General features: G+C 35.2%; 4 protein-coding genes across 5 annotated transcripts; all 4 read right to left on the minus strand.

Annotated features, from left to right (window-relative positions):
* Positions 1–63: 63 nt before the first annotated feature.
* Positions 64–3,696, minus strand: LOC105130657 (deSI-like protein At4g17486). Its single transcript, XM_011033257.1, has 4 exons — positions 3,349–3,696; positions 2,012–2,268; positions 1,387–1,674; positions 64–637 (listed from the first exon to the last, which is right to left on the minus strand). The coding sequence occupies exons 2-4, from the start codon at positions 2,220–2,222 to the stop codon at positions 396–398; spliced, it is 741 nt and encodes a 246-aa protein (XP_011031559.1). The 5' UTR covers positions 2,223–2,268; positions 3,349–3,696; the 3' UTR covers positions 64–395.
* A 7,587-nt stretch (positions 3,697–11,283) lies between these two features.
* On the minus strand, positions 11,284–15,483 carry LOC105130672 (J domain-containing protein required for chloroplast accumulation response 1-like). 2 transcript variants are annotated; one of them, XM_011033280.1, is made up of 9 exons: positions 14,650–15,482; positions 13,593–14,362; positions 13,117–13,514; positions 12,902–13,013; positions 12,534–12,592; positions 12,349–12,414; positions 12,189–12,266; positions 11,539–11,715; positions 11,284–11,441 (listed from the first exon to the last, which is right to left on the minus strand). In XM_011033280.1, the coding sequence occupies exons 1-9, from the start codon at positions 15,126–15,128 to the stop codon at positions 11,403–11,405; spliced, it is 2,178 nt and encodes a 725-aa protein (XP_011031582.1). In that variant the 5' UTR covers positions 15,129–15,482; the 3' UTR covers positions 11,284–11,402. The 2 variants fall into 2 exon arrangements, 1 of the variants encoding a protein (XP_011031582.1); XR_843283.1 differs by lacking the exons at positions 11,284–11,441; positions 12,534–12,592 and having other exon boundaries at positions 11,665–11,715; positions 14,650–15,483.
* Positions 15,484–16,511: 1,028 nt separating this feature from the next.
* Positions 16,512–18,931, minus strand: LOC105130665 (UDP-D-xylose:L-fucose alpha-1,3-D-xylosyltransferase 2-like). Its single transcript, XM_011033269.1, has 2 exons — positions 18,709–18,931; positions 16,512–17,961 (listed from the first exon to the last, which is right to left on the minus strand). The coding sequence occupies exons 1-2, from the start codon at positions 18,877–18,879 to the stop codon at positions 16,843–16,845; spliced, it is 1,290 nt and encodes a 429-aa protein (XP_011031571.1). The 5' UTR covers positions 18,880–18,931; the 3' UTR covers positions 16,512–16,842.
* Positions 18,932–20,446: 1,515 nt separating this feature from the next.
* LOC105130681 (Protein phosphatase 2C family protein) lies at positions 20,447–25,259 on the minus strand. Its single transcript, XM_011033292.1, has 6 exons — positions 25,056–25,259; positions 23,738–24,634; positions 23,194–23,518; positions 22,520–22,669; positions 21,665–21,955; positions 20,447–20,791 (listed from the first exon to the last, which is right to left on the minus strand). Exons 2-6 carry the CDS (start codon positions 24,496–24,498, stop codon positions 20,753–20,755), a joined length of 1,566 nt encoding a protein of 521 aa, XP_011031594.1. The 5' UTR covers positions 24,499–24,634; positions 25,056–25,259; the 3' UTR covers positions 20,447–20,752.
* Between the last annotated feature and the right edge of the window lie 1,957 nt (positions 25,260–27,216).

Here is a 27,216-nt window from a genome sequence, read left to right on the forward strand (position 1 = left end):
GATTTCTGGTGAGGGACGAGCAAGCTTCCCTTCCCTTTTAGAGCTATTTCTCTGCCACAAAAATTCTCAAACTCACACTATTATATACAAACTGAAAGAACAGACAACCAATTAATTCGTCTGCCAAAAAAATGGCCGCTGGACATAAAAAATGGATCAACCACAGCTCACTGCTCACAAGGGTGCGCCAATGGTTATCTAGCTTTTTTCTCAGACGAGGGAGAATTTAACTAGCATTTTAATGGTTTGCAACAGCAGACTGGTACTAAAACCACCACACACAAAAACCATTCATGTCAACAAGCCCGCCCATTAACCTTATAGGGTTTGGTCGCTAATCAATATGCAAAGACATCAAATCCCCAATGAACGCTAAAGAGACCCTCGAGTAGCTTTCATCTTTCTTTCAAGGAACCGTTCATGGACCTTCTCAATTCCCATGGCAGGCAGCCTTTCAAAGGTGATTGTAGCAGTAACGAAGAAGTTGACAGCTGCTTTTGTCGCATTGAGATTGAAGACAAGCAACTAAAAGCACTTCTTAACCTTCTCTTCTCACTGTCATAAGGTTGGCCGCAGGGGTCATGTCGCACAGCAGATATTTTAAGGGATTGAGGAAGCACGCAGTTGCATATTGAACCTACCATGGAGTTAAGTACTTGGGAATTAAAGACAATCATCATAAACTCTTTGAAATCATGTAATTTAAGAATTAAAGACAACTTTATTTTGATCAACATAAACACTGCGCACACTAGTAAGTTGAAGTCATGCAACATCAGGATAAACTTTCTTGACATGATTAACCATCATTTTTTTGGAGAGCCCTGTTTTCAAGCAAAATGCCTCTTTGTTTTAATAAGGGGCCTTCTAGTGCGGAAATAGACTTTTCCTGCAATTACCACTTGCATAATGTAGAAGTCTCGCCGGAAAAGCGGTTCCAGGGTGAAGGGTTATGCCAGAAACACCCAAAAACATTGATCCTCGACCCCAAAAGAATTGATGCCATAGAAATTCTTCTGCTCGGGGGCTGGAAAGTCTACGCATCATCTTCTTGTGACATTTACAGTAAGGTAAGTCCCTGACAGAGGTTATTGATGCTAAAGGTTGCAAGGGACGTAAAGTTGGACATTGACAGAGTGCATGCATCTTAGGCTACCATGGTAGAAACTAAAAGATCACGGTAAATTATTGAGATTTCCTCTCTTTTTCCCCAACTTGCAAACAGAACCTGTCTACATTCCAGCAAGGTAACGAGCTGATATTTAGAAGAAAAATTACTTTAGAATTGAAAGTCTCGGTTACATAAATTTAGATGTTTCTGATGATGATTTCATGCAGTAATTTCTCAATCCTGTACTTGGTAGATGGTTATATGAGAAAACATACCTATTTTTGCCAGTCGATTTACCCACTTTGGAATTGGTTTCCCAGTCAGCTTGTAACAAATATCCTTGCAGAAATGGTTGCAATTCTTAACAATCAAGTGATATGTATCACCATGATAGCTCGCAGCATACCGCTCCATGAATTCTCTAACCTGAATGGAGTCCAGGCATGTGGTCCCGATGAATATGGACCTCCTGAACTTGAAGCCTGGGCACTGCCGAGGCTCGACCTCGAAAACACCACTTGTTGGGTAGTCATGGGCTCCAAACGCATATTCTACTCCATGAACTGCACAACAGTGGAAGGAGGGCGATGAGAAAATTTGAAACCTGAACTAACTTGAAACTGGAGAGTAATATAAAAGAAGAAAATACAGCAGGATAGGGCTGTAACCCACTGCTTGCCAATACAGTAATTTTATTCAACGCAAAAGGATTGCACTGGTTTGGCTGGAGGTTGCTAAGATGGATAGCATGAATGAGAAACTAGATTAACATATCTGGGAACTCAGTTTTTCTCATTATAGGCAAAGGGCAGCATGTTTTTTATGAATTGATCTCCAGACTGGAACGTAAAATCACTAGACGTGAGGTACATGATTGGAAACCATGAGTGAGAGCCGTACCTTCCACACCAGAGTGAAAGATGCCGAGGCCTGCCCAATAGGCGTAGCCATTCATTGGCGTCAAGTCATACACATTGAGATAAACAGGTGTATCGCCTGGACCATAGCTAGCTGATCTTGGTTTAGGAAACAAACAAAAGCGGGTGGCTGATTTGCCGTTCGAACAAAGGGGTATGATGGATTTCCATACTTTCTTTGATCCAAGTTTCATATTTCCTTAAAGCAAGACCAAATTTCAACTAATGCTGGCCCCCAAACTGCAGAGACAAGAAAAAAAAATCAACAGACTTTTCTTAGACTAAAAGGAAAAGCAACTTCTGTAACAATTAACACGACAGCTTTTTCTAAGAGATCACATCAAGATCCAACTTAAAATCACATCATATCCTTTCCAGCGCCTCATGAGACAAAAGAGCCCTGCATCTTGTGGATCATGTCCATTTCGCAACAGAAGTCTAATTTTTTATGGCTTGATTTCTAGTTGATCAAACTGAATCTTAAATGCAATGAGTTTTTTGGCACTGCAGTACACGGTTTTCCCTTCTAACTTTCAACTGTTATGCCATTATTTAAAAATCACAAACGGTCAATCGGAACATTAGTTTATTTTAGGTGATCTTTTCAAACATAATATAATAACATATTGCAGAATCTGCAGCCTTGTCAACATTATAGCAACCATCTGCAACACCAGTTGGCTGTCATCCTAAATAATTAGCAAAAATAGTGGTATACTATTTTGCACAATCACAGTCATCATGAGATATGATCAAACCTTTATGCGAATCTTGGTCCAACTAGTTATGGCTGGCATACCAATGCATTTAAACCAAATATGCAAAACTCAAAGTTGCATAAAATCCAGTGACTTTTAACTCCAAAATTCAAGACATGAATTCTCCACGATAAAAGGGACTAAATATTACCAAATTCATTGGCAAGAGAATCTGGATTTGCAGCATGGCTTTAGATTTTAAGTTGAAGTGAAGTTGTTTCAGATCTAGTTGAAATCATAAACAGTAAAAGCAAAGCAAATGTAATAGATCAAACAAAAACCAGTGATCTTAGAGAGCATCCAAAAAAACATTACACGAGCTAGAATTATACAGTTTGGCTTAATTTTTAAGTAAATAATTCCAAGTATTCATTGAAAGAAAGAACTTTGGGATCCAACAATATCTACAATGACGCAAGAAGACAGCAAGATCGCTTCTTTTTTCAGATTTCTCTCAAAGTTTCCCAGGAATCAAGCGAACCCTTAAATGAGAAGCACTTAAAACAAAGAAAATAGAAAAGAAGAGAGGCAGAGTAAAAAAAATACAAGAAGAAGAACTCACAGATTTGCTATCAGAAAAGGTAGCCATTAGAGCCCAAGAAGACCACCTTTCTGAAGCATCATTGGAATGAAAACCTCTTTGAATTGAAAGTAATAATATTACTCCCTAAACAAGAAAAGAGAGGGCCTATCTGATTCTGAAACACTCTTTGCTGTCTGACACAAAACAACAAGAGGGCTACAAATTATAAGAAAATAATATAGCACCAACACAGGATGGCAAGGTAAAAGCCAGCAGTCAATTTCCCTCTCCCTCTCTACTGTGTACGCGTCTAATACTATAATGACACTGGTACCATTAGCTTAGGTGCTAAATTACAAGGGAAGCTCTGTTGAAGGAGATAGAGGAGGTGGTTATTTAGAAGAGGAGGAGAGGAAAATGGATAGATTATTTTAATCCCTTCATATTTAGTAATTCCTCATTTTGATCCCTATTAAATCTTTTCTTGTATTAATACCGAAAGTTCCAATGCAACCCCTAGCTGATGTATAATGAAGTCGGTATAAAATAGATAGACGACCTACCCTAAGTCATTACCCGGTTGATGGTTGTCATTGTCCGGTCAACTCAATTCCATTACAAAGCTGTTTTAGACAAACTATTTAAGTGATGGTGATCAGTTATTTTTATTTTTTATATAAAATATATATATACAGAGTTTTTTAATAAATATTTTTTATATAAAATATATATATATATACAAAGTTTTTTAATAATTTTTTATAATTAAAAAATATAATTTTAGATTAAAAATCTCAGGCACACGTATAATAAAATAAATTAAAAATTATATATGTGAATAAATAAATAAAAAGTTATTAATAGCACCTAAACATAAAACTTGAAAAATCAAAAAAACAGATATATAGACTAGGATATTTATTTAAAAACAGATATATAGACTAGGATATTTAATCTTAAAAAACAGGATATTTATCTTATTGTATTTGCTAAATTTCTTTTATTTAAGCAAATGATAATGAAAATAAAAATAAAAATAAAATTAATTAAATAAATAAAATAGCAAAAAAAACATTATGCAAGTTTTCTTATATTGGAAATATTATATGAAAAAAAAATTCATGTAAAAAATAAAGTTCATCCAAGAAAAAGATTTAAAAAAATATATGAATAAAGAAAATTTTCAAACTTAAATGAATAAATAAAAAAATAATCATCATTTATTAGAAAATCTCCAAATAAAATGAAAAAAATAAGGGTATCGATTTAAATATAAATTAAAAAAATTAAAGATAAATCTGAAAAAAATAATCCTTAATGTTTTTTTAAAAAATAGAGCCAACACATTAGGCCCATTTTGTCATGGCTCATCAGTGGGCTTTGCTCTAGAAGGTCTATTTGATTGGACTCTTAATTTTTTTTGTTTGTAAATAGGTTCACTTTGACTTTTTTTTTAAAAAAAATTGGATAATGTGTCATCTGATATATCAAAATTCTGACCATTATGATCATCGAAAAAACAAAGCTTGAGTTTTTTACTTGAAAACTCATCTCAATCAAAATCACTGTAAAAATCATGATAAACCTATCTATAATCTCAAAGAATCCAAACTCCAGAGACAAAAAAACTAAAATCAAATCAAGTTTAAATTTTTTTTCATAAATTTTAAAGGTAAGAAAACACATAACATAAACTTTCATCTTCAAATTGAACTATTTGATACAAATATTGTATGTTTTTGTAACTCAAATTAGTTTCAATAGCACCTTTTTATCTGTCACTAGAATTCAGTGACTTTTTTCTCTCATCTCTCAGATAGAGAATAATTTTTTTATATATAAAAAATGAATTAGAAAAATATCAAAATAATAAAATTGTATAATTTACGTGGTTTTTAAAACTTAAGGACCAAATTGATCTTTGATTATAACTATATCAGTAAAAAAATTGATGATCAAATTAAAAAAATATATAAAATTTTGTGCAGCCTATCTACAATAATAATCTATGAAATGATAAACAATAGAGCCTTGCATAATAAAAAACCAATGCCTTCTTGAGTGAGACTTAATCAATAAAAAAAAATATTAAAATTTACTTGATTATGTTTTGCTCATATGTGATCAAGTTAATTTAGCATTTAGTTGACTATTAGATCACTCAAATTTAATTTGTTAGCATCAAGATAGTTAAAAAACAAACCTATTCTAGTTTTCAAGATCATATTCTTACTGAACTCACGTAACTTAAGTGGATTTAATAAATATAAATCAATACTCGTTATTTTTCTTACTTTTTAATCCCAAATGATTTTATTCCATAAAATATTTGAAAATTACTTAACAAAAAAGATAAAAGGAGGTCATTTCAATGTTGTTGTGTCGTTAAAAGTTACATCAAGAACATATTTGGTATTATGATCAAAACACTAACTGTCAAAAAAATTAAGAATTAGTTGTGTTGGTGATTTTAAATTATTTTGATGTACTGATATTAAAAATATTTTTTTAAAAATATCTTAATGTATTTTTTAATAAAAAACTTTAAAAAACACTTGATGTATTTTTTAATAAAAAACTTTAAAAAACAACCATTATCGTAATGTCAATTAGGCTCTGAAATTTTTTGAAACCCTTGATATCAATACTGAAACATCTTAGACTATGAGAACCGAAATGGAACACCAGAGAGTGCGTGGGGATCAGAATATAGTTTATCCCAAAAAAAAAAACAAATGAGGATGACAATATGACATGTCTCTAATCTTTTTTTTTTCTTTTTTCACAGTGCCGTGTACGTGGTCCAGCTTAGGCACGAATTTCTACCACATCTTTTATCTCAAAATTCATGTACACATCAGTCAGTGTAGTTGATTTTTTATTTAATACTATAGTATTTGAAATAAAATAATAAATCATGATTAAAGAAAAGTAAAAAGTGAACCTCGCCACCTATAGATAGAAGATGGTGAAATGATTGTGGGATGGCGAGTTAAATGGGATTGAGGCCGTCTGTCATCCAAAAGAAATCCTAATCTCATCATCCCTGATTTTTAAAGCTAATTATATTATATTATAAAAATTAATTATCAATCAACCTAGGCATTAACAGAGTTGATCTTATCATACGTGATCATTTCTTCCTTGTGGAATTTTATCCTGAAAAGACATGAATGGCTACGGTAATGATTAAACTCCTATTTCCTTCCACGACAAACAATTAGAGTGCCATTGTCTTAATGCAACATCACTCTGTCTTGTGGGTGCCGATTGATCAAGGTGTAATAATTTCGTTGCACCTGATTTTGCTGGGATTGATCGAGAACATTACCACTTTTAATCCCGACATTGCGGTTTAACTGTATTCTTTTGATAAATTATTACCTGTAATTAATTTCTTTAGGTGTTTTTTAAAATTGTTTTTTAATTTGAAAATAAATTAAAATAATAATAATTTTTTATTTTGAATATAAACACATCTAAATTATTGAAAAACAAAAAGTAACATGCTCTTAAACAACTATTATAATAATCAAATATTCATTGAATTTTGCTCATACACCTTTGATCTTTTAACACTTTTGCTTGACTCGTAACCATAATCATAATTGTTAGTAAATCTGCTCTCTGTATAACTGTAACCATCCTGTATGATTTAAATAAAAAAGAAATCTCACATAAGAATCAGAAACACGCTATTTTAGATGGGATAGCACTGTATCCAGAAAAAAAAAAAAACATGTCTTGGCATGCACTTGCCATATATAAAAAAACGAAACAGAAGAAGTTAAATCCTGACAAAGACAGAAGAGGGGATTCCAATTCTGCGCACGGGTGCAGGAAGATTTTTAACCTGAGGTGCTTCCTGAGAGGTGAAATGTTTGCAAGATTATTATGAGCCACGAATTCTGACACTCAAGTCTAATTAAGCTATGATTATTCTATGTACAGCGGGTTTGCAAGTTGACATGTCGTTTTCCCAAAATGGGTCAGACGCAGCAGAGAAATGTTTTCTACAATTGGTGGATGCGAGAGGTGAATCTTCCTGGCAAGATTGAAAAATCTTGCATAAATATCCATGTATTCGAGAGTGATAATGGCCATGGCATTCCCACATTGATTTTAGGTCAAGAAGAAATGATGATGGATATTTAATTTTGCTCTTGATTCTATCAGAATTTATTGACTTGAAGATTAACTTGTGATTCAATCAAAAATCAAGGTGATTTCATACCAGAATCAGAATTCCAAGCTAATTTTTTAAATTATTGACTTGAAAATTTTTAAAATTAATATCATTTTATTTTTATTTATTTTTAAATATTAAAATGATATCTTTTGAATTAATCTGAATTCCAAGCTAATTTTTTCACCAATTTTCAGAGAGCTAAAAAGTAACTCTTGAGCAAGTTATTAAACCTGATCTTATATGTTTTTTGTTGGGGTTGTAAGGACTCAATCATGACATCTTCGATTAGAAAACTGTGGTGATTTCTAGATGCAAAGATCCAATTAAAAAAACTCTCCTGCTTTAGTAATGAAATTGATAAAATAAATTAAATGGATAAGAAATCGAGATGGAGGCTTTGAACCAGGTAACAGGTCAAGGTATAAAAATGAGGTTTTTCAGGGAGAAAACACCTTCGAGATCTAACAACCTGGGATCAATTTACACGCTACACAAACCACGAAAGACCCTCGAATTGAGTCACGAGTAACAGGCCAGAGCCAATTATTGCTGGGAAGCAAATAAATATTACAGCTAGGCAGCCATAGCTTCCATTCCCAAGGTCCTCCACTATTTTACTGGCTAGATATTGCAGACGTGTTGCAAAGTCAACTTGTATAAATACTTTATATTTCCACACTCCAAGTATATTTATCAACCTCGATGGTCCCCCTGTTAATCGGCTTGGAAACCCATAACTTCGAAGCCCGATTCAGCCTTAATTTATCCTTGAACTAGATTAGTAATTGATGCCGGTGGACCTAAGCGATGCAGCCTGGCTTGATACAGTATCGTTTTAATTTTTTATCTAAAATAATTACGATTCCATGTAGGAAATACCACCAGCACTTCCTCGGAGAACTAAGTATACACCACCGATATTAATTGAAGCTCCTACAGAGGAACAGCTGGCCATTTCAAGCCGCTTTGAAAGCCTTCATGAACATCTTGTGTGATGGACTTGGCGTACTTCCCATGACCAGAATGGCTCAATAAATTATTTTTATGTAACAAACGCATTAAATTCACAGAAGAGAAGTCGAATACTGCTCATAAATATTAAATACTTGCTGTGCCCGCCCAACAAAAGGAAAGATGGGTGGGTAGGTGGGTAATCTTGCAAATTGGAGTAAATAATAGCAGTGACAGATTTTACATCACGTGGAAAAGGCAAGTGTTGTCTCTGTCAAATATTTTAAGCAATGCTGCAAGGAGAATTTATGTCGCTCAACTGCCATTACAGGTAAATGCAAAAAATGTTCGAAGCAACCATCCAGGTGGTGGTCAAGTGGTAAAAACTTGAGATCAAAGGGTTTACTTTCTCTGTGATCTCAGGTTCGAGTCCTTTGAAGCAACCATTCAGGTGGTGATTAAGTGGTAAGAACTTGAGATCAAAAGGTTTATTTTCTTTGTGATCTCAGGTTCGAGTCCTTGGTTGCTCATATGATGGTCACTGGATGCTTACATGATCATTAACTTCAGGGCCCATGGAATTAGTCGTGGTGCGCGCAAGTTGGCCCGAACATCCATGTTAATCAAAAAAAAAATATTTGAAGCATCGAATTCGAATACCGTCAATTCAAAGTATACACTCCTCCTTGTTGCTTTTCTTGAACTAGTTAAAATGGAACAATTAATTCTTGGATGGTGACATGGGGGTAAAATTTTTGATAAAATTTTACTCTCAGAACGACAGATTAGTTCTACACTATACTCAACTTTTCTCGCGATTTCAACTTATGTTTAGCTTGCTATTAAGATGTTTTACACAGTCAAAAAACTTTTCTTGAAATCTTTCACGTAATAGAAAATCACTGTGAGCACAAGTAGACAAATAAAAAACACAATTTATAGAAAAACACTCCTAATCTTTATTAATATCAAAATAAAAAATACACGAAATTAATTATGCGTGCCATGTATAATTCTGCTTGCAGGCTCCATCTCCTTAGTTCTCTTTTATCACAAGAGAACATGGAAGTTACATATAAAATCACCATCCTTAAACAAATCTATATAACTGGTCAGTTTGGAAAAAACAGTAATGACAAAAAAACTACCTCCAATTGCCTTGATTTATCACCTCATAAACCTTTAAGCCAATCAGCTAGTTGAACCCTCTCTACTAACCTAGTTGTGCTTCTGCAAGTTTTGGACATTTCTTTATTTAAGTTTGAAGTCATGTTGAATAGACTGTCGGTGTATGCACACACCCATTATGCATTACTGTTGAATTTGCTTCTACCTATGCATGATGTTGATATCCTAACAGTGTTTTCGTTTGCGTGCCCTCACATCTAGGACTGTGATAAATGATATCTAAATTAAACTATACATAGTTACAAGACTTCAATTGTTGGATTAAGGGTTAATTTACCTTAACTAAACCTTTGATTTTTTCTGTGAAAAATCTAAAATAAAATTTTTAAACCGATTTAATCTAGTTTAACCTTTAAATTTATGAATTATCAACTTTATTTACCGGACTTTATTTAGTTTTGATTATTAAACTTCACTAGGAATGAAAATCTAACTTAAAAACTTAATTGATATCAACACGACATATCATGAATGAATGAGTATATAATGAATAATTATTTTAGTTAAGGGGTAATATGGAGGATATGAATATCCTAAGACCCTTCCAAATCTAACATGAAGTATATATTTATATTATATGAATATACTCATAGAATATTTAGATTTTTTTAATATAATATATACATATTTATAAATTAAATATTAAATAATAAATAATAGTCAGATAATAAATATTGAGATTCAATATCTAATTTATAAATATAATTTTTTATTTAATAAATAAGATAAAAAAAAAACTTTGATAAGTAGATATCCACCCTTAAAGTTGGGACCCTTACGACGGAATCTACTAGCAATTCAAATTTTCTACAGGAACAAGTAACTTTTATCGGCTAACTTTTGATGTAGATCCAACGTCGGCTGTCCGGGAGGTGTCAGAAGGCGGACAAAGTAGCTAAAGGAGCCTCTGGCGAGGTAGAAATTATTGCAGAGAGTTTTGTGATGCTTTAAGAAACGACAGTTTACTTCCAAAACAAACATATGGAAACGGCAGGCATGTTACGTGCACAGAATAGAGGCTGTGGTGCCACCTTCGGTTAACTGTGATGTTTCAGCTTTCAATTCGTTAGCCAATTAGACTACCTCACTGGGTCCAATAAGAACACAAAAGTCCAGCCCAATTAGAGATGTGTCAGCTCTGTCTGCCCTTCACCTGTTTGTGTCAGCCATGTTATGTCTTGTCTCGTCCGAGATAATATTGTTATTGATTATTCGAAATCACATTCTATATAGATTTTTTTTATAAAAAAATTAGTATAAGTCAAGAGTAGCAAAATACCATAGATATTAAATCCAATTCGAAACACACCAAGTTCAAGGATCGGGTCGTAGTTGAAGGTTATATATGAGGAAGGTTGCCTCGTGATCCGTCAACATTGAACAATTTTTATTTTATTTTTAATCTTAATGCAGCCTCGTTTAATAAAAAGAAATATGAATTTTTTTAGCTACACAACCCATATCAAAGTCTTAGTCGATGAATCATCAAATTAACCATTTGATAGATACTCGTTTCAACCATGGTTAAATAAATATTTTTTTTCATATGCATAAAAGGAGGACTCTATAACTAAATTCAATTTCAATTTCTTAATGTTTAGCGATCAAAATACTCTAAGACACTGCAGCACAACGCACAGGCAGAATAGCTACCCACAGTATGATGTTCCCACAAATATAATTTTTACCATGTACACTTGAATAAACAAGCATCTCGATGTCCTTGATCCATGATAACTTACTATCTGCATTCCTTGGTCGCACCTCACACTGCTCCGAGTGAGTTGAAATGAGTCCATGCTTCCTGTGTGCATGCAAGGAGTGGATAAGATTTTTTTAGATGAATTTAGAATGGCGATGATTTCTTTAAGTTAAGGAATTAAAAATTAACTGGATATTACCTGCAAAATATCGAAGATTTTTTCTGCTGTGTATTTTTGATGCGAGGTAGCACCTTTCTGCTGTAGTTTATCAGGGTGTAGACAGAGTAGGGCCTTTTGATATGTTCTTTTCACTGCATTTCCTTCAACTATATCAACAAGAGGCACAGGATTCCACCCACTTCCAGACCAAAGGACCTGTGAGTGCAGCCAATATCAGTTTAAGAGGCAGACAGTTCCAAGTAAGTCGGATCCAAAAGATTCAACTAAATAGTCAAAGCCTAAAGATATGACCCGTTACCGACCCGAATAAGTTGAGCCCTAGTTGTCTTGGCCAAACTTGGTCTAAACCGGCTGGCTCAGCACCAAGGAGTTTTCTTTTTTTAAAAATAAAACAACATGGTTTTGGACAAAAATGATAGAACCAATTGACCCACAACCAAGTAACTCGGACACTTTTTTAGGTCATATCCAACCGGAACTGACAACTATGCCTGGAACGGGATGAAATTCAATTTACTAGGTTTAGTCAGGAATCACCATAAAACCACTTTAAATAGAAAATGCTGTAGATCTGATGCAATGGTAATTAAAGTGCAGATAAAAGAATGTGCACTCTAACCAAAAAAAAAAAAACTCGCAGCACAAGCAAGAGTAGAAGGCAAACTCACATATTGTAAAGTTGACAACAGGGAGCGTATGTTGCCTTCCTTTCCTTTCGACCACTTCTGTATTTTATCATCAATGACCTGCAATGTATGATTTCCAGTTACTATTTCCTGGTAAAGTTGGAAGAAAAAATGGAGTGTCTTTGTCAACTTTCTTCCTTACTTGGATCTCCTCATGGTTATCGCTGGTTTGGAGCTCCCTTTCCTCATCCTGGGCTAATTCTGTAATCTGTCCACAACGCAAAGTATACCAGCTCATTAGTCATTTCAGGAGGCAATTAAATAATCCTAATACCTGCTAAAAAAAAAGATGGCGGAATGCTAATGTTTATATACACAATCACATACCAGGAGGAAGGACATATCTGTATCGACAACGGTTGATTCTAAGCCACCAGGAATGTCAGCTGTCAACAATGTTTTGATGCATTACATATCACATTTTTTAAGAATCATTAACAAAGATTTCAAATCCTTTTTGTATTATGAAGTAGTAAGTTTAGTAAAAGAAGGTCATTCTAGCAAAATTGCATAGCAATTGGAATATATGAATCATGATTCAGATGAACATGTAATATGCCATGCTGCTTCACCATTTTCATCCTAATTGATATTAAAAAAAACAAAATCATTTTTCCAGGTGGATGGTATCCAAAATCTCCCAGTCAACAAGCAGCAATTAAAATAACATATAGCATCAATTAATATCAAAATACCTGCAGTTGACACTGAGCTATCCTTACGTCCAGAAGAAACGCTTTCGGACCCAAGGTTGTTCGCCTTTGTCTCGAGATGTTGTTTCTCAGATCGCTTACGACATTTGTTCACCTGGAGATTACAATAAAAGTTGAAAATCTCAGGTCCACTATGAGTGTATCAACTGTGCTAATATTTGACAAAATAAAATGCAAGATCATTTTCAGCTGAGTACCAGGATGGAAGCATCTGGCATGTTTTTATTGTTAACATTACGCGAGTGCATTTTCTCATTTCTGGTATCGTCAGAATTGAATTTTATTCTTTCCTTTTGTCCCGAACTCTGATGTTGAGAGTCATTAAGATCAAAGTTGGGTTTTTCTGAACCTGCTCGATTGAAAATTTTAACAAATTCCTTGACCTTTCCCCGAAGTCTGTTCTTCTCAAGGCTGTCTCTTGATTTTGTTGGTGGATATTGAAAGTCAGCTTTATCCACTTCTACATTATTCGCTGTAGTTCTTTTCTCATCTTGATCCTTTCCGTTTTCACTAACATCAAAAACTGCAGATGGTTTTTTGGTGCTTTCTGCCTTTCTTTCTTTCATACCATTTTCTCTAGTCATCTCATCAATATCTGCCAGAGAAAATATGTGTGTTATTAGAGATATCACATGAGAAGGATACTTGATATAGATTCCAGAACATGACTTACATTGCTCATCATCATTCTCGGATAACAGGGTACGTAGTGGTTTTAACTTGGTCTTGCGATCCTCAAGTGTAAGTACAGAAATTCGTTCCTTTGTTTTTTCAGATAAGTCCATTTCAGGACCAGCTTCAACAATCACTTGATGAGTGCTTGGAGTATCTAACTCAGGTACAGGAAAAATTGTGTCCACAACAATCTGACACGGTTCTACTTCACACTGAATGCTCTTATCAAAGAGGAAGCGATTATCTTGTTGATTAAGCTCAATGTGACTACTGAATGAGGGAACATCGATATCATGTTGATTTGCTGATCGTAATTCTCTTGCTATACCCTCGCTTGCTATCCATCCATTAGCACTTGAACATCTCTGAAGTTCACAATTCTCATCCAGTCTTGATTTGGTAGCTCCTCCAAGGGAAATCACAAAGGGTATTCCTTTGCTTGCCCACTTAGATATAGAAAAATGAGACTGGTTTCCATTTGTTGGAACATCAGAACTATCTGAATCACTTTTCAAATTTGTGTTTGTGTCTGTTTCTTCATGTTTGGTCGAGTTTGATGACTCCTCGCTGCTAAGATATAGCTCCTTCAATAAAGTGCTTTGCCTAGAGATATCATTAGTCAACTCGTCTCTAACATGGTCCGTTTGGCTTGCAGAATGTGCATAATTGCCTACGCCATATGAAGCACCATCCTTATTTTTGTGAATGCTATGGGCGCTAGAGTTAAATGTTGGCAAGTCTGTCCGCTTACTCAGTTTGGCAGAGAGGCTGCAAAATTAACAGTACAGGATTTGAGATTCTGGGATGTATTTGTTCAAAAGACACTCAAACCCAAGCAGATAATAGTGCAGATAAGAACAATTACTTGAACAAAGAATCAATAACCACTACCAGAGACCACATTAATCCGAAATACATTTGAAACAACCTAGGCAATGACATATCATCTCTTCTGATTTGTATAAAGGATTCTTAATTGGTGATTTATGTTGAAAAAACCATCTAAATTATAATATCTAAGATGTACAGAAATAAGCAAAGAGTGAATCCAAAACCTGAATTGTGCAGGCAGAGATAAACTCCAGGGATCAGCTCTAGGTGGCAGCTGTCCAGTAGGGCTTTGGACTCTTGAACCTGGAGTTGAAGAAAGTGAATCAAAGTCATGCTTCTTCGGAGAAGAACTCAAAGACTTATTGCCTCTGAAAATATCATCAAAGAAATCATTTCTTGGATATCGCCTTCTATTGACATTTTCATCTCCAAACACTGGCTTCTCATTTAAACCCGACAAACTGTTGCGAGACAACATGGTATCAAAATCACTACTTCTTGAAACAAATGAATCTGTCGTTTCAGAAAAACTAGATCGCACCTCCTGAAGCGACGATCGCCTCGGTGGGCCACCAAAAACATCTATAAAATCAATATCAGAGTTTCCAAGTTGGCTATTTGAAGAAGAGCCTGGATGGTTTATAGTTTGTCTTTGAAGATTATAACCGAACAGAACACTTTCTCTCTGAGAAAACCTCTCCATTTCAACCAATAAACAGCACGAAGCACCCACAAAACCAGTTCAATTCAACTAGACAGTAAGAATTTAAACAAAAACTGGCGTGAAATTCCTATCCATCTTTTTGATCATGGAACTGCAAGTCCTGAAGAGGGTTCTTGTTGTTGAATCAAGAACTTGCAGAGATTTTTCTTTTGAGAATCATGATATTGAGGTATGGAGGATGAAATACATACAACCAATAACGTGGGAGATTTTGAAAGGGAGACAAAGGTGGGGCTAGTGGGTTCCAGTTGTTGAATCAAGAACTTGCAGAGAGGATCATGACATTGAAGCATGGAGGATGAGATACACACAAACAATAATGTGGAAGATTTTGAAAGGGAGAATACAAAGGTGGGGCTAGTGGTCTTTGAAGCCAAAATAAATGTCGTCTGCTTGTGGATATTAAGGAAGAAAATTCCATACAGCAACCAAAGTATTAGGCAATCTTTGTCGTTAACCTGAGTTTTTAGAAATTAATTCTTGGTGACCGTTAAACTCAGATTTTTTGTGATCCCACGTTGTTATGGGTTCGTTTTCTACAGCCTCCGTTTGGATAACAGCCTGCTATTTCTTGCATGCAATGAGTGATGACATGAACTTCTTTTGCTCCCTCCTCCTGTCCATGTAAATTTTAAAAAAAAATCAAATTAAAATTAGTTGCCAATCTTGTTCACTAAAATTCGATCATTATTGCAGCTGATGTTATTAAAATTGACCTACAAAATAGAATAGGACAGAAACAGAGATATCAAATAAAAATATTTTTAAAGTAAATTCTTATACTCTTAAAACAGAAATTGAGAAAAACATGTCCCTTCTATCCATATAATTTTTGTTTGTTTCTGAAAGAGTAACTAAATACTAAGGATTGAACTGGGTTATGATCGGTTAGCCTTGGGATAACACTTTTACACGGTAACCCAGCTAATTTGCCGTCCATGCATGAAGGTAGGTGAGCAGCCGCTGATTGACTATTAGGCAACGAATATCAGGAGGTTCTGCCAAGAAAAGCCAAGACAGAAATCTAACCCTCCAGGAAAAAAGAATAACAGTAGACCTGATTCTGGTTTATGCTAGCAAACCAATCGCAAAAGGAACCCCTCCTTAGCATCTGGCAATAATAGATACGGGATCCACTGCACCTCGTGATGAGATAGTTATAGTCCTTGCGAAACTAAATTTAGTGTGATAATCTTTTGTTTCTTTCTCTCAAAGGGGTGCGAGCCAAGAAGTACGAGGATCCTGGTTCATGGTCCTTGCCGGTCCAGTCACATTGTAGCCAACCACCGAAGTCATCGATTCCAACTCCACCAGGATGCAACAAAATGTCACTCTAAAACATAATCAAATACCCAGAAACTATCAAAGAATAGAGCTTGCAAGTTGCAGCAAAATCTTTTATCATGAAAATGACAAGCCTCATCATATTGTTGGCGCACATTACATAGCACAGATGAGACCAGTGGGGGTGCTCCAATGAAACTTAATTTCAAGAACACACAAAGTTCTGAAGAAAAAAGAAGGAAAAATATCTCACATCAGCTACACATAAAATACAAACCAAAATCTCAAAGAAAATCAAGGAAAAAGTTTATCTCACATTTCTCTTCAAAGGTAATAATAGATTTAAACTAACTGTATCATGTGGAAAGTCTAAATCTATTGTGATCCTCTCTGTAGTTGTATGAGGTTCCTACCAATCAGAACCATCAGGGAAAGGATCCAACGCATCTTGCTTCCCATTAACATAGAACTCCACAACTGCTTGCATTCTTCGAAGTTTATCAGGGTGATAGTTTACATGAACAATTACTGGCTTCAATGTTTTTAGAGCAGGATCTTTCCTTACTGTCTTGAAAAGGACCTTACTATTCATAAACAAAAACATATCCATTGTTCTTTTTGCAGCATGGAGTCCATCATACCCAGGATGTGAAGGGGAGAAAAGCTCCTCGTTGAAAACTGCTTGGTCCCATGAGTTAGGCTCCCGAGACAAACGACCAGCCACACGATCCAAAAGCTCAATGGAAGGAAGTGTAGGCCTTATATAAAAGAATCCAGAATTGTAAACCCATATTCTCATAGTATGAGCATAACGAGCCCAACCCATGGCAGGTTCATTAAAGACATCATCAAATCCATAAGCTGTCATATTATCATGACCATCAGACATGGATTCAACATCTGAATCCCGATAAAGATGATCAAATGGGTTCTGCAAGTATATTATATCAACATCTGACAGAAGAACACTGTAACCCAGCTGCAAAAATTCCCTCAAAATACGGAACTTCAATCCAGAAACAGCATGGTTTCCTCCTGTTCTTGCAACTGAATCAATACCGCTATCTGGATCCCTCTTATACACTGGAACATCATTCGACTTGCAGAAATCTACAATATGGTCATCTAATGCTACAACAAGGTAATTGCGTATACCAGCTTTCTTGATGTTAGCGAACCAGACTTCTAACATGGTTTTCACATTTGAATTTGCAAGTGCAACAATGAGCTCCTTATGTACAGCAACTTCCTCCAAGAGTTTTGCCAGTCTAACATTCACAGACTCATCAGGAACAACAGTTGGGTTAGTTCTCAAACCCTTGACGGTACCAAAAGGACCAGCTTTCTGCTGTTTACCCAGTAACAAAACCTGCTTCTGAGCATGATCCTGTCCTTGTTCCGCCAGCTGCAACTTTTCATTTAGCTCCCTAACTTGCTTCTTCAACTCAGCGTTCTTCTCCGATATCAGTACAATATCAGATTTAACCATTTTAATTCGCTCGGGAGATTCACATGAAGACAAGCCTGTCTAACAAATAAACAATAGGAAATCACAACACAATAAGTGGCCTATAAATCACAGAATCCACACCCCACACCCCCCCCCCCCCAAAAAAAAAAAAAAAAGAAAAAGAATAAAGAAACAAAAGCAACCATTAAATGATAATTCCCAATAACTGACACAATATTGACTTGGAAATGCACACTACGCATCATGTGACAAATAAGCTCATGTTCAAAATAATAACTACAATAACAAACCTTGCTTTTCATTCTCACCAAGCCAGGGGATGCAACAAGAAAGGCAAAAATACTAAGCAAAGACTAAGACAGCGAAGAGGGGACACTGGTGAAATGATGCCGCTTTCACAAAAAATAAATAAATAATAATAATGGTACAAAGCTGGCTTCTCTTTAAAAGCATTTTCAATTCTGTATCCTTTTAGTTTTCACCAAATAACCCCAATCCTTAGTGAAATCATGGCTTCAATTAAATCATTAAAACAAAAAACAACCCGAATTCTAACTATCAAAGCAAAACACCATCAGCAACACGCATAAAACCAAAGTCAACCGCAAGAAACAAAGTCAAATCTTTCAGGTTTATAAAAAATCAAAATTCAATAACAATGATTACCCAATTAAAGAAATTTTTTAATAGAAAACATCAGAATCAAGTTGACTCTATGTTAAGGACCCCAGCAGCAATCACAAAGTAGAGAGAAGTATACACAAAAGATATATTTGAAGCATTTAAAGGCAAAAAGATTTGAACCTGAAGATTTGAACTAGCAATTCGACGATGTGAGCCAGTCGGATTGGAGCTGAAAAACCCATGAGGATAAAACACAGCAAAGACGCAGCCAAGAAGGATACCGATCAAAATGGCTACGGCGATTCGAGATCCTTGAAGTGATTGCCCTTTTTCTCTTCGAAGAACCGCCATGCCTTCCTGTGTTACGGTCCACGGTCAGTCTCAGAGAAGGAAAGACAAATAAGCAGCGGACCTTTGCCTTTTATAGCAAAATTAAAATAGGCAAAACTAATTTATTAAGATATAATTAATTTTTCGGTTAATTACACTGAAACTATAATTTGATACTTTTTTAACAAAATGATTCTTATATTTTATTTAATAACTAAAAAATTCATTGCAATATTAATATTATAATTTTATCATAAATATATAATTTCATACTTTATCATTAAACTAATATTATAATTTTGTTAAAAAAATTAAGTTTTTAAAAAATATTGAAAAAACTATATTAAAAAATCAAATTATTTTAACCTTTATTTTTTGAAGGTAATTAAATCAATTTTACTCTTTATTTAATTTTAAGTTAATTTAAAGATACATACAATCTTGTTTTGAGGAGCAAGTAGAGGTTATTTTAAAAAATATTTTTTGTTTGAAAATATATTAAAATAATATTTTTTAAATTTTTTTATATTTAACAAATTAAAAAAATTAAAAATATTAAAAAATCAGTTTTTATGTTTTTTTGAACAAAAACATTTAAGATTTTTGAAAAAAAGGCCACACAGCACCTTATCGTACATCGGAGGAGGTGTGTTCTATCTTTTTATTTTTATTTTCTTTTTGGTTTTTTTTCCTAAGATCGATTAAAAATAAAAAGCAAAACGGAGAACGGAGAGGAGAGGAGAGGATCAGGTGTAGATGATTTGAATGATCTGCAAACAGGTATCAGTCTTGGCCTTGCGAAAATAATAATCGCGCGGCTCTAGAATCGTGGGGCCCGTGAATGGATAAAAAAAAACTGGAGCCTTTCACTTGGCAGAATACAGTATGTTTTAGTTTTTATAGAATTTAGAAACAAGATGGGGGTTGATCATGGGTTTGATCAAGTTAGGCAGGGGGAATTCTTCTTGCAAGTACAGTTAATTCATGAATTCATGGACTTCGCCCAAATTCACCAGGGTTCCAATGACCCCACTGAATTTTCTACATCTGACAAAAGTCAAACCCAAATTCACCAGGGTTCCAGGATGTTGGACAGGAACACACTATCAAATCTTAGCTCTTCTTCGCTTGGCCATCTCCATGGAGTTACATTGACAGCAGAAACTGCTATATATCTATAAACTAAACTTAAACTTATAATTCATTGGAAATTGTTACATGAACTGAACCTGTCCATATACAGCGGGCCTATCAGAATTATTTATGCAATAATCTGCTGTCACAACTTGCAACTCAAACCAATTTACCAAAGACTAAATTCTCTCAATCATTACAAGCTTGTCTTCATCATATTGTGAATGTTACACATCACCGTTTACTCGTTGATCAGGACAATCCGATTCATTAAAAATCTAAATAACATCTTGAAGTGAGCTCAAATCTTCTATAAATATGAGAATGGCCTCTGCATGCAACCAAGATGCTGATTTTGGAGCAACCTGCTCCATCAATTCAGCGGCAAGTTCGAACTACCTTTAACTTTGAGAATATAAAAGCACAACACATGCTGCCCTTAGCAAGTTTAGTGTTAACAGTCTCAAAAAAAGTTTGCTATCTGAACTAAAATCGCATATATCATGAAAAGCAAGTTACAAATTTAAATTTTAACATATCAACAATAGCTGCTACGCAGTCAACTGGACCATATAGTTTTTGATGGCAAAACTAGAACGTAATACAATATACCTGGCAATGAATATTTACATCAGATGTGCTTGACGATAAAAAGTATTTGATTAGTGTTCAAGCTCAACGAGTTACACAACTGAGAACCTCCTATGCTTCACACAGTAGCAACAATCCTCCTAGTGACAAAACTGGATCACCGCAATTCTTAAATGGCACTGCCTGCTTGAGAACTAGATTTCTTTTCCTGCTTAACATGTCACGCACACAGAAGAGCATGCCATTAGTAAATGACTTACTGGAATAAACTCCATTCTTATCACAATCAATTTGACAATCTTTGTTCAAAAGTTTGTTCAAAAGTGTGTCGTGATACTTTTAAATGATTGAGATATTAATAGAAGTTGGAGAATGAGAGGAATGCTTATTTTTCTAGGTTTAGTGTGTCGACAATTAACATCCGGTCCTAATTGATGGCAATGGAGCAGGGAGAGATGGTCTAGCTTGTTAGCATATTGTTAATGCCAGCCACATTGGAAGCTTCACCCTCCCTGGTCAAAGATGAAATTTGTGCTCAAGACCCATAGGGGCTTATTCCAGTAAGTCAACTTAGACAGACAATTCTTTCCTGATAAAGATGATGACTATCTAAATATCAAATATTGTAAATCAACCAATTCCTAGGAGACTCCAATGTGAAAAGGGATGGGAAATTACAGCACAAATTGAGCAGCAAGCACACCACAGCTGAAGAGAAGGAATAACGAAAACTTAGCCACAAGCAAACAACAATTAAACTTCAAACACATTCAACGATCACTTAAATTTCTATGACTCCAAAACCTGAGAGCATAAACCTAGTGCCCCGAGGTCATGCACATAGGCTAGAATTACATAATGCCATTTTGGCTGCTCTTGCCTGTCAAAAACTATAGTAGAGAACTTGTATATGCATGCAAATACACCAGGTCCTTAGAAATGCCTATGCATTTAAAAACTCCAGTATAAACATGATTAGAAATGATGTAAAATGACAATTGTGTTCAGAAAACCAGCAAAAATAAAAATGGAAAGGAAACCACGCACACACACACACATGTAACATGGAGGAGAGTCATACATCATCAGAGCTGGTAATATATGAAACAACAACAGTGATGTCATCAAGCTTGCCACCATAATAGCGAAACCCAGCATCTTGTGCAGCAGTCGAGAATGGGGTCTGCCGATCTTTATCTTGGGCTCGTTGCCGTGCTAATGCAGCTATTTTCTGAGCTGTTGCCTGAGGCTCTAAGCCAGCTCTCATGGCATGAACCACCACAGCATTAATTTCATTGTTGTACAAGTTGTCAAACAATCCATCTGTTCCAGCAACTATAACATCTCCAGGAGCAACAGGAATTGTGAAAACCTGAATCAAATGGGGTTCTTTAGTTCATCTACACATTCCACAAGGGACCATGACTGAATCATATCCAAAAAAGAAAATCACAAATCATATGTATTTTTCTTTTAATCACAACTGCTTTTGGCGATTCTAATGCCAGGTATGACTATCAAAACTCATAGACGATCAACAATGACTAGAAATTCAGAAATATAGAATAAGCAAGGTCGCAAGGAATGCAACAAGAAAATGCTTGTGATGTTCAATTAGGCTCAAGAAAATATGAAATCATTAATGATACATTAGACCATATGAATGCTAAGGCACTTCACATGACCAAATACCTGTTCTTCAACACAAGGTCAACCACAACCAGAAATTCAGTTATGCAACATTAGTATGGTTTCTAGGAATACAACTACTTGCAATATTAAGTTAGGTTTGAGAAAATATGACACAGTTGATGACAAAGTAGATACCATATGAGTGGTAAGCCATTTTACATGACTGAAAGGAGCTTAACCAATCTGCACCCATATTTGTAAATAAAACAAGACAGTAACATGAACAGAACATGCAAAAACTAACCTGGCCAGAGCTAGGCAGATCACCATTGTTTCCATTCTCAAGTTGATAAGTGAAATTAAAACCATGTTGCTGCACAGGAGATCGGAAGACAGTGCATCCATCTCGAACCACTATAAACCCACTATCCCCTAAATTGATCGCATGGAGACCCTGATTATTAACAAGAAAAATAATACAAAAGTTAAAAAAAAATAAAAATGAAAGACATTGTGGTCTTGTCTCAAAAAAATAAACAATCAACAAGATTTAGTTCGAATATGAGCCAGTGGTATCTGTTCATAAAGTAGACAAGTGCAAATGCATCATGTGGAACCACCCAAATATGAAAAAGAAAAGAGCTAATTAATACATGCAAATATGAAAAGGGATTTGCAGATAATCAATATCATAAAACTCAAACTGTTGATATAATTGATCCTTGCTACAATAGTTTTCATTTATTTATCTTTTTATTATTATTTGTACCACACGTGGATGAAATTGAAAGATTTAGTCCCTGAATAGATGATATCAATTATTACATAGGATTAGGGTAGTGGAAATTTAAAAGATTTTAACTCTAAATGGCTTGTTGCATTTTCTCTGTCCACCATGAAACCACAAAATGATGGTTATAGCTGAAAAGCTCATCACTGCAGCTTTTCAAAATCCATGAAAAAAGTGAGAACAGATACCTGGTCTGTCAGTGCTATGATGCATGCTGTTGAGGAACCTTTGGCTTTAGTGCTAGAGTGAGCTTTCTCCAGGACCCTAGCTGGATCAATTGAGCCCTTGGGCTCCTCTTGAACTGCAGCAACTGAATTGGACATGAGCTCCCGAGAATACAGCCCAGAATCAATACCATGATCAGCCCAACCACCCACACCATCAGCTACACCAACAGCGTGTTCATCTGTACAAATAAAGTGGGCATCCTCTCCACCAGTCTCTTCTTTATCAGGATGGGGCAGGTAGCATGATCCTGAGAGTAGCTTGAGCATTTTGCCAGTTGAAATCTTCCTGCAGACAATTTGAAGTAAGATTGTAAATGCTAGCATTCATTCTATTGAACAAAGAAAGCCACACAGACAAAGTGAAAACCATCTAGACCAAGCAATGTCTTTGGTCTGAATTAGACACGCATGGGAAACAAAAGGATCATGCAACTCAATTCCTAAATCAAGATCTGAGATGATATATCATGAAAAATGAAATAAGTGAATAGGTCTAAGAACATACTGTTCTGATGAAGCAGAACCTTCAGGCCGTTCCTCACGGGTAGAATTCTCATAGGTCACATCAGGAGCAGTTCCAGCTGCAAAGCATGAATGTGCTGAACTTTGGAAATCTCTAAATCCCGTCTCCATGTATGGAGAAAAGTCACACCACCTCTTTGCAACATTATAGACAAAATATCCATAAATTGGAGAATTGGTAGGTTGCTCTTGGTTTTTCAAACTCATGCTAGCCTTTCTGAAACTCTGGGAACTACTGCTGCCATAAGAGATGCAGGGATTGTTTGTCGATGAGGGAAGATGCCCAACCCTTGAAGTCAGATTCTCTAATAAACACTCACCAAATACAGCTCTTGATGCTCTAGCAGCCATTGGCTTATTGTAAGGCTTCCCACTGGCCAATATTTGATTGTTGTCACAAAGGGCACGATCTATGTGATAGCCACAAACCTGAAACGAAGGGCCTGATACAGAGGGTACAGAAAGTGTACGAGAAACTGCTCCAACAACAGAGATATTCCTTTTTCGGTTAACTACCAGTGAATCAGAACTGGCAGCAACAATTGTACCGGGTCTCAACAGTAGTTGTAAATCTGTAAGCGATGCAACACATACAGAATGAAATAACCTATAGTTGCAGAATCGAAACTTTCCTTGCCCAATCAGACTCTCAAAATCTTGCAGTACACCTTCTTGTCCTATTCCCGATCTCTGAATCCCTTTCTGAACCGCACTCCTTAACCTAGAAAAATACGTAGACGGCATCTTACCCTCTTAACCAAAAAACTCTCAATCGAACCCGTCTATTACTGCCACCACTAGATACAGATAACAATCTCATAACTTCCAACACATCTATACTTTTATACTCCAGCAACAAAATTCCTCTTCCCTCAAAAGCCTATAATACAAAGATGGCCATAAAAAAAGATCATACACATATTAACCAACCATTCTACAAGCAATGGAACCAAATCGAAAAAAAAAAACATAGATTACAACCAGCCCTGAATCCTAATCCGTACAAAATCCTCTAAACAAATCAATTTTAAGCTCAGTATCATCTAATTACATGATTATTACAGATTAGCGTGAGCAATTAAACACTAGAGGCGAAATTCCTTCCACAAAAAAATTCCAGGAATTTTAAAAAGAAAACCCACAAATTTAAACATGGAAATATAGGAGATAAGATAAGAAAAAAGGCATCTTTTATTGAATCCAGGAATCTAATCCTCTTTATCTTATGGGCACAAAAAAAAAACAGAAAAGAAATAACCAAAGCTCCAATGAAACTGGTAAATCTCCAAGGAAGTAGGTACCAGACACGAGGCTCTCTAACCCCTTTTTAGCTTTGACTCTTCTTGGACTTTATTTCACGATCGCAAGAAATGAAGGTAAAAAGAAGAGGATTAAGAAAGTTCTTTGTAGTTAATCCTCGCCGAACCCTAAAGCCACAGAAAGTAAGACAGCGACAACCGAAGGTTTTCTTTCTTTAAATTACCAGTTACCACTACTAAAGAACGGTCACCCGTTCATTAACATGTATTTTCAAGGATGCAATGGTTGTTTTATGCTTTGACTGATTTGACACTCGATGCTGCGTCCTATTGACGGTATGATTCTGTTGTTTTCGTGATTTGTTAGGGTTAGTTTGGTGATTGTACAGTCACGTCCAAACTAGTAGGCGATTAGTAGAGGCAGGATTTGCTAAAGTGCGCCGGGGTACAGCGAATGTACGAGTTCTTGCAGGTGACCACATGTTGTTCGTGTTATTTATGAATTAGCCCCGCGTTTTGTATAATTTTTCTTTTCCGGACGTTTCGCAAACATAATTTACAGATTAAAAAACTTGAATTCACGAACATAATTTAAATATGCAAAACATAAAACAAATTTAAAGTCTTCAATATTCAAATAAAAGCAACCATAATCCATAAAAAAAACATTAATTCTTACAATTTTTCTTATACGTTGCCAAATTTGAACTCCAAACTCTAAAAATTCAATTAAATCAAATTCATTTTATTAGCTAAAGTTCTAGTCAGTTCAACTAATATTAGTAAATAAATTCAATCCCCACCACTAATTAAGAAATAAATCCAATCCCCACTTCTAATTAAGAAAAAAACCAATATTGTTAAAATTCTTGAAAGAAAAATGATCAATTTCTAAGGAATAAGATAAAATTCGAATGGATACTAAATTATAAAATTAGTCATGATTTTTTATCTTTATTTTGTTGATTTATACACCACATACAACTATAAATAACATGAGATAAGCAAGTTAAATCATTTCTAAACTATATGGTAAAATATTGATATTTTATTTTAATTATCAAAACCCTAAAAACACTTAAAACAAGTCAATAAGAAACTGCGCGTCCCTTCTAAACATCTGGACCCATTCTGTCGCCACATTTTAAACTTGGCACGTAAGAGGAATCAAACTGACAATCTTAAGGTCATTGAACCTCTCTGCAACTGGAAGTTCCTTCCTTCCATAGACGCAAAACACTCCTTCCCGAGCCTTGTTTTACCATTGATGTTGTAATGCTAAATGGAGAAGTGCCCGAGTCTCGAGATCGGCAGCGGTTTCCTTTCCCTTCAGAGTATAATGTTTTGCTTTCATTTACAATATCCTCGACAGCTCGACCCCTAATGTCTCTTCCCTGCCATCTTTGTTTTTATACGAAAACGTCAGTAAACTAAGTATACTTTTTGAATTTTCTTTCACTCTGCAATTGGTCTTGATCAGGTTCTTTATTGCTTCACGAGTTTCCTTCTCTATCCTCCTCCTCTCTGTGTTCTTCATTTGAGTTGATTCAAAACAGAATAAACTATCCACCTTCAAACTTCGAAATGCATCAGAATCTAACTATCAATGTTCTTGTCTTCACTTTCAAGACTCACCATGGCGCCTAACATGCATGCATGATCAGTTGAATCAGATTCACCTACGCACAAAAAAATGGAAAGATGATCTAAGCAAACGCGCTACTGGCTGGACAAAAAGAAAAATAAAGCCTGGAAGCTAGGCAAGGTGCTTTTACTGGACAAAAAGAAAAATAATCACCACAACCCTGGTATACAAGCATTTCCTAAAGCCTGGAAGCTAGGCAAGGTGCTTTTGTTGTTCCTGCAATGAAAACATGTAAGCCGCTTTATAATTAGTCATTTCATTCCATAGTTATAATTAATAGATATATAAATGTATAACTGTTTTCATGTGTCCAAATGAACAAGGATTTTTACATGATCATAATAGATTGTGATTCGTGCTTTATAATAGGTCATTTGAATCCATGGTTATAATTAATTATATTGTGAAAACAATAAGCTTCAGATTTCATAATTTCTTCAAAGCTATCATAAAAGCTTTATTCATTTGCGCAGAGCTCAATCATGAAAGCCTGATTTGCGATCCTCCTACGAAGAGCCCACTCCTCACCTTTGAGCCCAAAGAGCAGCTTCGCCAGAG

This window comes from Populus euphratica, unplaced genomic scaffold (genome assembly GCF_000495115.2).
Source record: "Populus euphratica unplaced genomic scaffold, PopEup_1.0 scaffold2.1, whole genome shotgun sequence".
In the NCBI taxonomy this organism is placed as follows: domain Eukaryota; kingdom Viridiplantae; phylum Streptophyta; class Magnoliopsida; order Malpighiales; family Salicaceae; genus Populus; species Populus euphratica.